At 41.4% G+C, this 12,373-nt stretch overlaps 1 protein-coding gene across 2 annotated transcripts in view; it reads left to right on the plus strand.

Annotated features, from left to right (window-relative positions):
* PDZRN4 (PDZ domain containing ring finger 4) overlaps positions 1–12,373 on the plus strand; it is a 265,164-nt gene that overhangs the window by 4,416 nt on the left and 248,375 nt on the right. For both annotated transcript variants that reach the window (XM_075711228.1, XM_075711235.1), the window contains one exon: positions 2,884–2,988. In XM_075711228.1, the coding sequence (XP_075567343.1) occupies positions 2,884–2,988 (105 nt within the window). The remainder of the gene's footprint in view (positions 1–2,883; positions 2,989–12,373) is intronic.

The raw sequence follows: 12,373 nt of genomic DNA on the forward strand, positions 1-12,373 counted from the left end.
AGTATACCAGTAACAAAGTTCAGACAATCTTTAGTTTGGATTGCAGTGTGTCTTCTGTTATTAACAGCTGTAGAAAAACTGCAGGGAAAAGGGAGCATGATGTTCGGCTTGCTTGGGATGGCAGCTGAGCTTCTCTGAAGTACTTACATGCTGACAGTGCATACTGGAACGGTTTTTTGTATTACGAACTGCTAGGCTTTTTGAATGAATATGCTGGAAGTTTAAGGAGTAAATGATAAATATATGACGGTTCATAGCACTGTTCGTGGAGAGAACTGCTGACGGGAGAGAAGGAAATGGTCATGGTCTTCCATTAACACTGATAGCTGGAGACGGAGTTGGTGGAGCTGTGAGGCAGAGCTGGGTCTCAGGGGTTTTTGAGTCTTTGAAGTTTAATTTGGAAATTCTGTTTTGTTTTGTTCTCATTGTGCTAAATGTGAATACCACAGACATTTGATTGGCAGTTCCCAGATAGCAGTATAAGGTCTCGCTCAACATATCTGGAGCCAAAGTATGTAACAGGAAAAAAGGGCTGAGTTGACTCAAACAATGAAAATAAAAAACTCTGCTCAAAAACTTAAGTACTGGAACAGGAATTGTTTGGTAACGAGACAAAAGGAGTTCATGAAGGCAATCTGTACATTCAGGTTGTTCAGGGAAAGAGTGCCCTTGGGTGAAGGGTTGGCCCTTGCAGCAGAAGAGCAGAACAGTGGTGTCATTATATTAGTCACCTGTGTGGGAATGTGTTCCTTCACCACATGTTATTTGTGTTTTATAAATACAATGCGTGTTTTTCCCATTGGGAAGTAGGTGACTCTTGGTGACTTGGGGAACAGACATACATACTGTCCGTTGGCTGTGTTTCATTTCAGTCCATAATAGGCTTCCCCACTGTTCACCTTCTACCTGGAGGGAGGAGGAGAGGAAAGGAACGACTCGCCACAAGCTTGCCTTTGATTTTGTCAGGAAAGGACTCATTTCACAGAAGTGTGTGTTTCTGGGAGGTGATTCATTATTCTAATGGAGCAAGGCTGTTTTGATCCCCACTTTTGAGCTGGGCCCCAGCTCCAGCTGGCTGGGAGGACTGTCCTGCAGAGCAGGCTGTGGAGGCTGTCCCCTGCTGAGGACACCGCGGCAAAGCTGGGCTGGAGGAAAGTGTGTGCTACAGGCACGGCTTGGAGTTCCTGCAGTCACCCACAGGCTCTGCTGAAGGTCGGCTAAACTGATTATCTCCGTAGCTCCCCTGCCGCGCAGCCTGCGGGCTGTGTGACGAGGTGCCGGAGCTTGGCGTGCCGCATGCTGCGTCCTCATGTCAGGGCTGGTGGCTACCAGCGCCTGCTGCCAATGGGGACCGCAAGCCAGACTGAAATATCCTTTTTCTCACTGGGACATACATTACTCTTGAAATAGCCAGTGAAATTTCTTATGGAAAAAAATATGATTTTATGTGGGCAAAGGTACTCCAATCTAGCCTTTTGTTTTCTTAAGAAAAAACTAAACCCTGTGCTTTGTGCTTTCTGGTTAATGACTATTATGCTTCTTTTATCAGAGTTTCATTTCTCACTGCTTACATGGGAACTCAGTGGAGGTCTGTTTGTTCATCATTTCAAAGTATTGCTGGAACTGTTAATAAGTTTCCCTTCTGCTTCTTACCTGACACCAGTGAGTCCCTGTGACAAAGGACAGGAACTAGGAGTTTATGAAATCATAGTCTGACTAACATTGTGTTGAGCAATTATTTGTTAACTTGAAATCTTGGATGGAGTCTCCATGGGCCAGTTGCCACACACTGCTCAGCATGCTTTACAGTGGCTCCATTTTTTGTTATGCCTTTATCATTTTCTTAACAGAAACAATTATAAAAAAAATTCCCCATGAGTATATAGGACCTAGACCTAGAAACCTGTACACATATGAATCATGCTTTTGGTCAGGGATTCACCAGTCACAGAAGGAAAATAAGCATCATACAAACTGCTATCCAAAGCATAAATTGTCTGGAAAAAGATTCCTTCATTTATTGCTATCTAGGTTATTATTTGTATGAACACTTAAAAAAAACTTCAAGTAGGCAGTGTCTGCTTGGCATTGTTTCTTTATTAATCATGATTTTAAACTATTTTAAACTATCATGCAATGAAATGAAGTAATTTTAGCATGTGCCACAACATCAGGTATACCGTTCCAGCTGTGGTAGATAACTTATCTGCTTTAAATTTGACTTTTGTGTGAGTTGTACTTAGCAATGTGTAGAGATCAACTGGAAGCAGGTTCTCTTTTTGTCCACAGCTGATCTGTATGGATTTCACAGTTGAGCAAGTTCTCAGTCTCCCATGTGAATAGGATTTATGAGGTTAACCAATTCCAACCAAATCCTATCACTGTTACATGCCAGCTAACTAATGACACTTTGTTCCTTGGAGCTTTATCTTCAAATGCAGAAAAAAGTTTACAAGCAGCAATACTGCAGGAGCCCTTTCTGTTCTGAGAGAAACACTTGTCCATCCATTTTTATGCATATCTTCCTCTGTTCATTTATGTACTACTCACTGCTGTGAAGTTTGAGGTCTGCTTTAAATATTTTAGCTGGGATCTGATTACCATTGCACCCTGTGTCTCATTAGACTAAAATAACCAGAAGTAAATGGATAATCTTATAAAAAATGCTGGAATGGTTCATTAATTCTGTCCTTTTGATTAATGACTAGTTTGCGTTAAGCAAGTTTAAAAAAAAAAAAAATCCCAAGGAGCTTAATTCTTAGCTAGAAAAGCGAGCTGCATATTTCAGATGGATTTGCATTTTTCATTGCTGCTGATTTTAGTACCATCTCGTTTCTTGTCCTAATGTGGCCCTTTTTGCAACTTCCCTATCGCCTGGTACAGAACAATCAGGAGGAATCTGCTGAGGGAATTTATGTGTCAAAGATTTTGGAAAATGGACCTGCAGACAAAACAGAAGGCCTGCAAATTCATGACAAGATTATTGAGGTAAGGAAAAAAAAACCAACCCACCACCAGTGGATTAGTCTGTTATATTATCAGATTAATCAAGGATTTGATAGTTTTTACACTAATTACATTGTAATTTTCCTCTTCTGCTGTGTCTAAACATGATTCTTGTACACTGAACTGCTTGAACATTTCTCCAAGAAGAAGATGCATGATGGATTTTCCTAACAATTAATAAATGTATTGGTCTCAGGATTAAGCTGATTTAAGCAAGGCAAGGGTGTAGACGGTGAAGTAGCAAGCAAGGGAGGAATTTTGTATTTCTTTTCATTAACTTGAGAAAGAAGGTGAACGACTCTATGGAATTCACAGGTTTAGTGAAATTGATTTTGCCCTCTGTAGGGGGTATTACTGGTGTGACTCTGGGACACTGCAGAGAAGCTGTCCTGGTAAGCTGTGCTGTGAAAGTTCGTAAGCAATTAGAGAAAGTACTGTCTGCTCTATGGTCAGAAGTAGATCATCTGGTGTTCTCAGCTGGACCAATATAGCTCTTTCCGAGTCATGTAATATGCTAGCATGGAAATTTTAAAGTTTATTCCTGTGTTGTATGCAGGTTTTCCCCATAAAATAACTATAATTAAAAAAAAAAAAAATCAGTAACTCGGTCTGAAGAAGAGGTTGCTGCCTAGCCTACACGTGTGACTGTAATTAGCCCTCTAAGAGGTCTCCAAGGAACAGTTTCAAACAGTCACTGAAATAGACTCCTTAGGGTGCTGTCAAAACGGCATTTCACATCGCAGCTCTGATACAACTCGCTGAATGACAGCACGTACCAGTAGCTGCTGGGTTTGTTTAGGATACATCGCTCCAGCCTTGGGCTTAGGGGAAGCTTAGAAGCATGGTGTGAACTTGCCAGTTGGACAGGGTTTTGAACAAAGGCACACGAAACAAGTGGAGTGGGAGACAAATGCGGAGTGCTGCTGCTGGCTTCTTACATTATATCGCTGTTGAGGACTAGAAACAAGCCAAGAGTGTTTGAATGCTGGCATTGCTCTTAATGTCGGGAGCCTAGAGCAGCGTGCGAAACCAAATTGTTATATTCTCTTGTAAAAGAAAGCTCATGCTCTTAGCTGGCAGATACATGCATCTCCAGTAGAAACCAAGTTGGCTGAGCAGAACTGAACTTGCAACATAACTCTTATCTCCCCAAAATACACAAAAAGCTTTCGCATCCAATTTTTTTGTAACAGCAGCCCTATGCTGAAAAAATCTCTTTTCTTCTGACATTACTATTTCACTTACCATGTTGTGTTTTCTACAGACTGACCAGCTATATAGTTTTATGCATTTGCTCAACAGTTCCTGCTTTATTTTATTGTTCTTTTGTAATGCCTTGATTTTTAAGACAAAATGGAGTGGTTTTGGAGGAAGGAAGAATACAGTCACACACCAGCATTTATGAAATGTGAGGTCATTTCTCAAAATGCCACCATAATTGATACTTGATTTTTATTTGTTGAAAAATTCTGGCTGCATAAAATCATACTGGCATTTAAATCGCTACTGAGAACATACAGATTTCAGTTCTACCTGAAACTATAGATTCAGTCTAGCATAAGTATTCATACAACTCTGAATGGAGCACCAATTTCACCATATTAATATACAACAGCTTTGTATAGAATTTTTTGTATTCAGGCAAGCCTTTAAAAATGTTCAGGGTTAGGCCAAATATTCTACTAAATGTTTCAGTGTTTCAAAATTTGTCAGACTAAAATGAAAAGAGGAGGAGAAATGGTAACATTAAGACTTTATAAATGAAATGCAAATACGTAATTATTCCTCCGTGCTAGATCTAGGAAGCAGCTGGAGTCAAAAAGTTGAATTTTTCCTTGCCTATACATAGCTATCGATGTCGTCTTGAACCAGGATGCCCTGTTTCAAATACTTTGGCAGATATGCAGAATATGAGTTTTGGTGAAAAGTTGATAGGAAGTGGGACTTATTATTATTGCTTGCTCTTCATTCACTTGGTGATCTGATCTAATGGGTGATATTTTATGAGACCATTTTTCAATAATCAAGAGCAGAAGGAACCAATGTTGTTTGAAGAGCCTTTAATAGCTTCAGTCACTTGTTTGACAATGTGATGCCCGGGGTGTTTCTAGCAATGCGTGGCTAATGGGATAATGGACAGAACTATCCCATTAAATCAGGAGAAAATCTGTTCTCAAGGCGTGTTGCTAAATAAAGAAGGTAATTTGCTTCAGTGTTTTATCAGATGTTTAACAAATGTTAACTGCATGTGGCTGACGACAGTGAGTTGTGCACATTTTAGATGACCATCTCATGGGTAACCTAGTGCAGAAAATGGATTTCACAGTCCTATGGCACTGGCAGCTGGAATTGTGAGCCAAGGCTGGCAGACATAAGTATTACTGCCTTTTACTTTACATACGTCATTATCTATGGCAGCAACTTAGCCAAATAATTGTTACGGTACTTGAAAGGGTGCCAAGGGGAGAAATCAGTTTTCTTTATTAAGGTATTTATTCTAAATGTAAAAATGCCACACAAATGACTTGGGTTCTTGGAGGTTTTTGAGATCAGTGTGCCCATGGGCACAGAATATGGGCAATAGAGGCTCTTTGACTCTTTCATCTGAAAATTGTTGGTGTTTATGTGGGCTTTACTCTCAGGTGAACGTAATTTGTGCTTGAGAACCTGAAAACTGGAACAGATGCCTGCGGGCTGGCAGGGTGGTGGTGGGTGAGGGTGACAGGGAGAGGTGAAGGGCGACAGCCCCAGGTACCCTGCGTCAAGGGGCTGCAGCTCTTCACAAGGTACTGTCACAGGACCCTCACTGGTCACTTTCACTGTACTGCTGAGGAACAGAAGGTTTCAGGCACAGCTCTTAATTCAAGGTTAACTCCTCTGTGAGAGAAGACTTGTTTGTGAAGTGTAAAGCTGGCCTGGGACAGTGATGTGCACGAGCAGCACTTTAGCAATATGTATTATCAGGACTCTTATTACAAGCCAAAAATTATCATAATTTGTTCATCAAGGAGAAGCTATTCCTCATTAATTACTTCTATGTAGCAGGTTCCTCCAGACGTCAGTCTTCTGCTTTCAAAAGTTTTTATCCCAAAATCTAGCTCCCTAAAGTAACACAGTGCAGCATGTGTTCCAGGACTAAACACTGATCACATGCTCTAAAAAGCATCTCGTAAAACTAGACGCAGCATTGATATCTGTGACTCCCAACATGAAAGCCTTGAGTAGTGGTGTAAAGCCCCCAGACCTCTAGCTTTTGGATGTCTCTCTTCCTTTCCACCCTGCCTGTGAATCCTAAGAGGGGAGAGAAGCAGCAAGCCATGCACAGGACTCCCTGTTAGTCTGTGCTGGTTAAAAGAATTCTGGTTGCAGCTGGGAGAAAATACAAACTACATTTAGAATGGATCACAGGTATGCAGCTATGCATCATTTCATCTCCCCCTCACTTCATGCAAATCTTTCCTAGCAAGTAAGTTCACTGCTCATCTTTGCTAATGGTAATAGCCTCCTCAAGGCAGTGTAAAACAGCTATGATCCTTGGCAATGTTGCTGATACACAGAAGTGTTTTACCTGCTGCTTTTTTAATACATATTTATAGTTCTGAGCAGTAACCCTGGAACTGGCTCTTTCTGTATGGAGGAAAATTTTACTCTCTCAGTTTGCAGCCAGTTTAACTTCACGTAAGAATGGCACCACATTGGCCAGAGCTCCAAGTCCAGTAGTTAATGAGTAGTTAACAAGCCATTCAGAACTAGTTCTTCATACTTGCTTTGGGTGGGTTTTCTTTATATAATATCAAATTTTACAAAAATTAGTATGTCATCTCTTCTGATTTTAAGCCCAGCTTTAGAAAAAAAACAGTGACTGATTTTCTGAAGTCATTCTGTAAGTCGCAATGTCTTGGAAAATACCATTGTATTACTAAAGTGGGATATGCTGATTTTATCTTTTCACTTCAGTTTTGTATATAAAATACATGACCGGGCCAGAATTTGCAATCCAGATGGAATTCCTAATTTTTTTTTTTTTTTTAAAGAGCAGTATTTCATCAATTGGAGGAAAAAGAGCTACTGTTAATTTACATTGCCTAGGAGACAAAGCCGTATAGTCATGGCTCAACCTTCTGTAGTAGGTTTGCCAAATAACAAAACAGCAGTGAAAAACCTTGTGTGCAAGTAAAAGGGGCTTAGGCTGAAGACCAGAATACTCATATGAGGAACTGTAAGCATATCATCATCTGGAAGGCTCAAGTGTTTTTCTGTTCCTTGCACTGCAAGGCAAAAGCTTCTGTTCTTTTACTCTCAAGTGAAATGAGAATATTGGCCCTTCTGCATTTTAGTCAGTTGATTCTCATTAATTTGATGGCTAAGAAGCAGGCATGATGGAGAAGAGGGGAAAGAAAAACATTTTTAGTCTGGGATCTTTAAGTCTTTTTGAAAAATGAGATGGATGCATATGTTTCATGACTGTATTTTGTTTATGCAGCCTGAGCTCCTTAAGTATATAATAAATAAGACTTCGTCCCTTATTCCATGTTTCCCTTTGTTCTTTTCACTTTTTTGGGAGAGTACATACACAACGGCTTTCAAGCGCATGTCAGCAAAGCCAGTTTCAATAAAGATGAAGTCTTGAGGCTTATTCTGGCAGAAGTAACTTACATCTGCAAAGCGCCTACACAGAAACTTTTTAAACTATTGCCAGATTGCTGACTGTGCTGTGTGTCGGCCTTGTGATGTTTTATCTTCTTCATGTTTCTGTCATTACACTCACTATGTTGCTCAAGCAAAATCTTTGATACTAGTCATGTTTATTTGGCTAAGAATCTCCACTGTCAGATTATGTCTATAAGAAGTAGTGAGCTTAGAATCTGTCTTACTGGGATCAGAGCTAGTAGATTTGAGATGGCTTTGAACCAAAGCCGCACATGATGTGGCCAGTAGGATCTGCGGTGGTAGCTAAGGAAATTTTTATATAGCTGATTTTAGTGGTGTGGATTTCAGTGTATCTAAATATGCCCAGAGTAGCCTAAGATATATTAAGCTCTCTTAAATCCTTAACAAATTCATAACATTATGTTGCAGGTAACCAGGTCTGGCACCTGCATTCATTAGATAACTCCTAATTAGTCTGAAAGATCCCTGGCATAATAAATTAGTTATACCATAGTCTTAGAAATGCCTGTAGCTTCTTTTCACCTCTCCCTCACCTGTTGAGATACAGGCTTTTGGACACCCAAATTCTTTCATCTGTCTGAAGAAACTTTAAAAAAGTCAGGTGTGACCAGGTCTGTACATAACTTCATTTGAATAGGAGCTACTGTCCCCGCAGACTTTTTTACTTAACAGAAAATCTTAGAGTGCTCCTCCAAGAAGTGAGAGATCCAGGTTGCCGGCTCTGCCCTGCCTGCAAAAGATTGAATTTATGTATCCAAGTAATTGCCCTCGTTACTAGGGTAGAGGCTATCCTGTGTGAGACCAGCCTCCACCCATCCTCTTCAAATGGAGCTAGGTGCCAGCGGGCATTTGAGAGTCAGGATTATCCAGTAATAATCTGCTGTGAAATAGATGTTGGTTCCAGGGAGCTGTATCTGGAATACTGGTCCTGCCCTTTTCTAGGTAAGCACTTGTGCCAATGCATGAGAGTTTTCCTCTTTCTTGCACAGTTTTGCATCTTATATGATACTTTCTTGAATGATACTTGCATTTCTGATTTTGTAGTGTCTTGACTTTGAGAGGGGAGGTAGCAAATGCTGTTAACCAGGATATCTTCTAGCTAGGACACTTCCTAGGTATGAAAGATGTGGTTCCCTGACTGACTAAATACCGGTAGCTGGGTTTTTCCTTCTCCTGGTCTTCGTTCTAGCTGCTCTTGTTATCTAAAATGTGGTTACTGCTGCTGATGCCCACTCTCAGAAGGCTATACGAGGGGATCGAGTGCACCCTCAGTAAGTTTGCAGACGACACCAAATTGGGTGGGAGTGTCGATCTGCTCGAGGGTAGGATGGCCCTGCAGAGGGACCTGGACAGACTGGATCGATGGGCCGTGGCCAACTGTATGAGGTTCAACAAGGCCAAGTGCCGGGTCCTGCACTTCAGTCACAACAACCCCATGCAACGCTACAGGCTTGGGGAGGAGTGGCTGGAAAGCTGCCTGGCCGAAAAGGACCTGGGGGTGTTGGTAGACAGCCGGCTGAACATAAGCCAGCAGTGTGCCCAGGTGGCCAAGAAGGCCAACAGCATCCTGGCTTGTATCAGGAATGCTGTGGCCAGCAGGAGCAGGGAGGTGATTGTCCCCCTGTACTCGGCGCTGGTGAGGCCGCACCTGGAATACTGTGTCCAGTTTTGGGCCCCTCACTACAAGAAAGACATTGAGGTGCTGGAGCGTGTTCAGAGGCGGGCAACGAAGCTGGTGAAGGGTCTGGAGAACAAGTCTTATGAGGAGCGGCTGAGGGAACTGGGGTTGTTTAGCCTGGAAAAGAGGAGGCTGAGGGGAGACCTTATCGCTCTCTACAACTACCTGAAAGGAGGTTGTAGTGAGGTGGGTGTTGGTCTCTTCTCCCAAGTAGCTAGCGATAGGACAAGAGGAAATGGGCTTAAGCTGCGCCAGGGGAGGTTTAGACTGGAAATTAGGAAAAATTTCTTTACGGAAAGGGTGGTCAGGCATTGGAACAGGCTGCCCAGAGAGGTGGTGGAGTCACCATCCCTGGAGGCGTTTAAAAAACGGGTAGATGTGGCACTTCGGGATATGGTTTAGTCTGGTCTACCCTTGATTAGTCTAGAGTGGGCTTGGTAGTGTAGGTTAATGGTTGGACTGGATGATCTTAAAGGTCTTTTCCAACCTAGATGATTCTATGATTCTATTCTATGATTCTATGCAGCCTGGATCTCATGTAGGTGGAGGAACCTAGTGTTCAATGTGCTGTCTGCGCAGGAAGCTGACGTATCACTGTGGCCATCCTGGAATGCCTGAATTTTGTACTTTATTGCCTGAGTTCCCAAATATCAATAGCCTAAATTTGACTGGACTCACTATAGGTCTTTAGAAGTGCCTGCCTTCCTCTCTAGTCACTAAACTAAAATGCAAATGTTGTGTTTAGCGAAACAGGTTATGTTCCTTTTAGAAAGCACTTAAAGGTCCAGCAATTTACTGTCTATGTTTTAAAAAGAGAACATGAGACTTTTATTTATATGTGACCTAAAATTTCTCTATTTTTGTGGTGAAATATGTTAGAGAACGGATTACGGAAATAATACACTTCCATGTATAATGTTTTCTTGCAAATCTTAATAAGAATTCACAAAATACTTTCTATCCTATAAAAAAAGGAGAAATGAAATGATATTTAGGAAGTGGAGAACTTGGTGTTAATTGGGTAATAGTGAAGCTTTTATGAAAATAAAGCTTTTTAAAGCTTTTGTGATCGGAAATTAGATATTTGATCCCTTAGTTGATTGAATGGAGTCTTACATTCATAAACAGGCAAAATAATATTTTGATACTTGTGTGAAGCAGCATCATGAAAAAAATTTAAAATGCCTTGGCTTTTAAGAAGTAAGTTGGGTTTTTTTGGTTTTTTTTTTTTTAAATTTGAGGTATAAACTGAGAGGTCTCTATCTGCTGAGAACTTGCTGTGGACCCAGATCTAGAGATGCGCAAACCTGTAGGAGGGTTTCTGAGCTGTATTCATTTGGGCTTGTTCTCACAGACAAGCCAGGCAGGTGTGCAAGTATAATGCTATGTTGTCGTTGTGGAAATACGTACGCTCGCAGTGCCTTTATCTTAAAAAAAAAAAAAAAAAAAAAAAGTAGAAACGTCAAACATGTGGTTGGAATATGACCACCAGATGAACTTTCTTACTAGTTTATTTGCAGAATTGGTATATTCAAGAGATAAGGCAGTATTGTCCTTTTCAGCAAGTCTTTTCAGCTTGCAAGTCATAGCTCTTTAGAGATGCAGCTAGCCGGTGTGCTGCACCTTTGTATGTGCTTGGATGCTTCTCTGCAAGGGGGTCCCAGTAAGCGAAAAAAGGAGATACTAGGGTGGTTGGAACAGGGCACAGGGCAGATGTGGCAGAAGGAGCAGTGTGGGAGTATTTCTGAAGTGCAACTAGCATGAAAGGAGTCAAGAGAGCAAGCTAAGTGGAACTGGTGAAAATCATCTTTTGCAATGGGGTTTTTATGCTACTCCTGCCATGCTGGGCCTCTGTCTAAGTGACTTAGGTCAGGCATGATGGAAGAGGCTTCAGGATCTTGCATGCATGTGAGTGTGCATAACCCCCTCTCTCCAGTGAGATATTTCTGTTTTGCTCTGACTGTGGTGGATCTCTACAGCAGCTGGATCACTGTAGGAGCAGAAGGGGAGGAGTGGAGAAGAATATGCAAGGAAGAAGAAAAATGGAGGAAACTGAGCCTTACAATTAAGAGTAAGGTTTTGTTGTTTGAAAAAGTAAATGTTTCCACAGGAGTGTTTTCCATTGCTCACCCATAAATAGGCAGTGTGGGAGAAATGGAGGGGATGTAGGAATAGGGGTAACTGAATTGTGCAATAGGATCATCTATACGTACTGCCATGAAATCTGACAGGGAAATAAGGTGGAACAGTACTGGAGCAGAACTATGATAACTGTACTGTGTCTGCAGAGTGAGGCAGTAGCCAAACTGGCAAGTCAGTGGTGCTGGAAGGATTCTGGTTAACCTGTGGCAGAGCTGACTAACATAAGAACCTGCAAAACCCTATAAATGGTGTTGCTGCCATGCACCACAGATCCCTAGGCACCGTGTGAAGGCCTGATCACACCCATCTCCTTCATAAAGTGTCTAATCTCACCCCTGAGGGATAACATGTCAGAAACTTGGCAAGTTGAAACTCAGCATCTTCCTAGATGCCCTGTTTGAGCTTGTCTTTGCTGCACGTCATCTTTCTCTTCCTTCCCATGATTTTTTTTTTTTTTTTAAGTTTTAAAGTAAACCTTGCAGAACAATGGAACTTTAGCATGCTCCCATCTCACCCAGCAGCAGGAGTAATGCAGTTTTATATGCGACTCAGGTAGTAGGTTTGGAGTAAACTTTTGTTTATATGAGGTTTTAGAGGTGTTCATAAGCACTTTCAGGAGTGCATTGAACAATTTGACTAACATCTGTCGAATGCAGCTGCTTTCATCCCCTTCCCAGGAAAAGAAGAGCATGTGCAGGGGAGTGTTTTGTTTAGGAATTTTTCAAGTAATTACATGCACACATATTTACGTGTTTGTGTCTGTTTATGTTGGGTCATAGAAATGTATCTTTATATTTGTTGCTGAAGGTGGCAAGGTTTTGTGATAAAGACCCTTGCTCATTGGTCTTTGCTCTGGCTCAGCCCTGAAGAAAGTGC

The sequence above is a fragment of the Pelecanus crispus genome, chromosome 1, assembly GCF_030463565.1.
Source record: "Pelecanus crispus isolate bPelCri1 chromosome 1, bPelCri1.pri, whole genome shotgun sequence".
Classification (NCBI taxonomy): domain Eukaryota; kingdom Metazoa; phylum Chordata; class Aves; order Pelecaniformes; family Pelecanidae; genus Pelecanus; species Pelecanus crispus.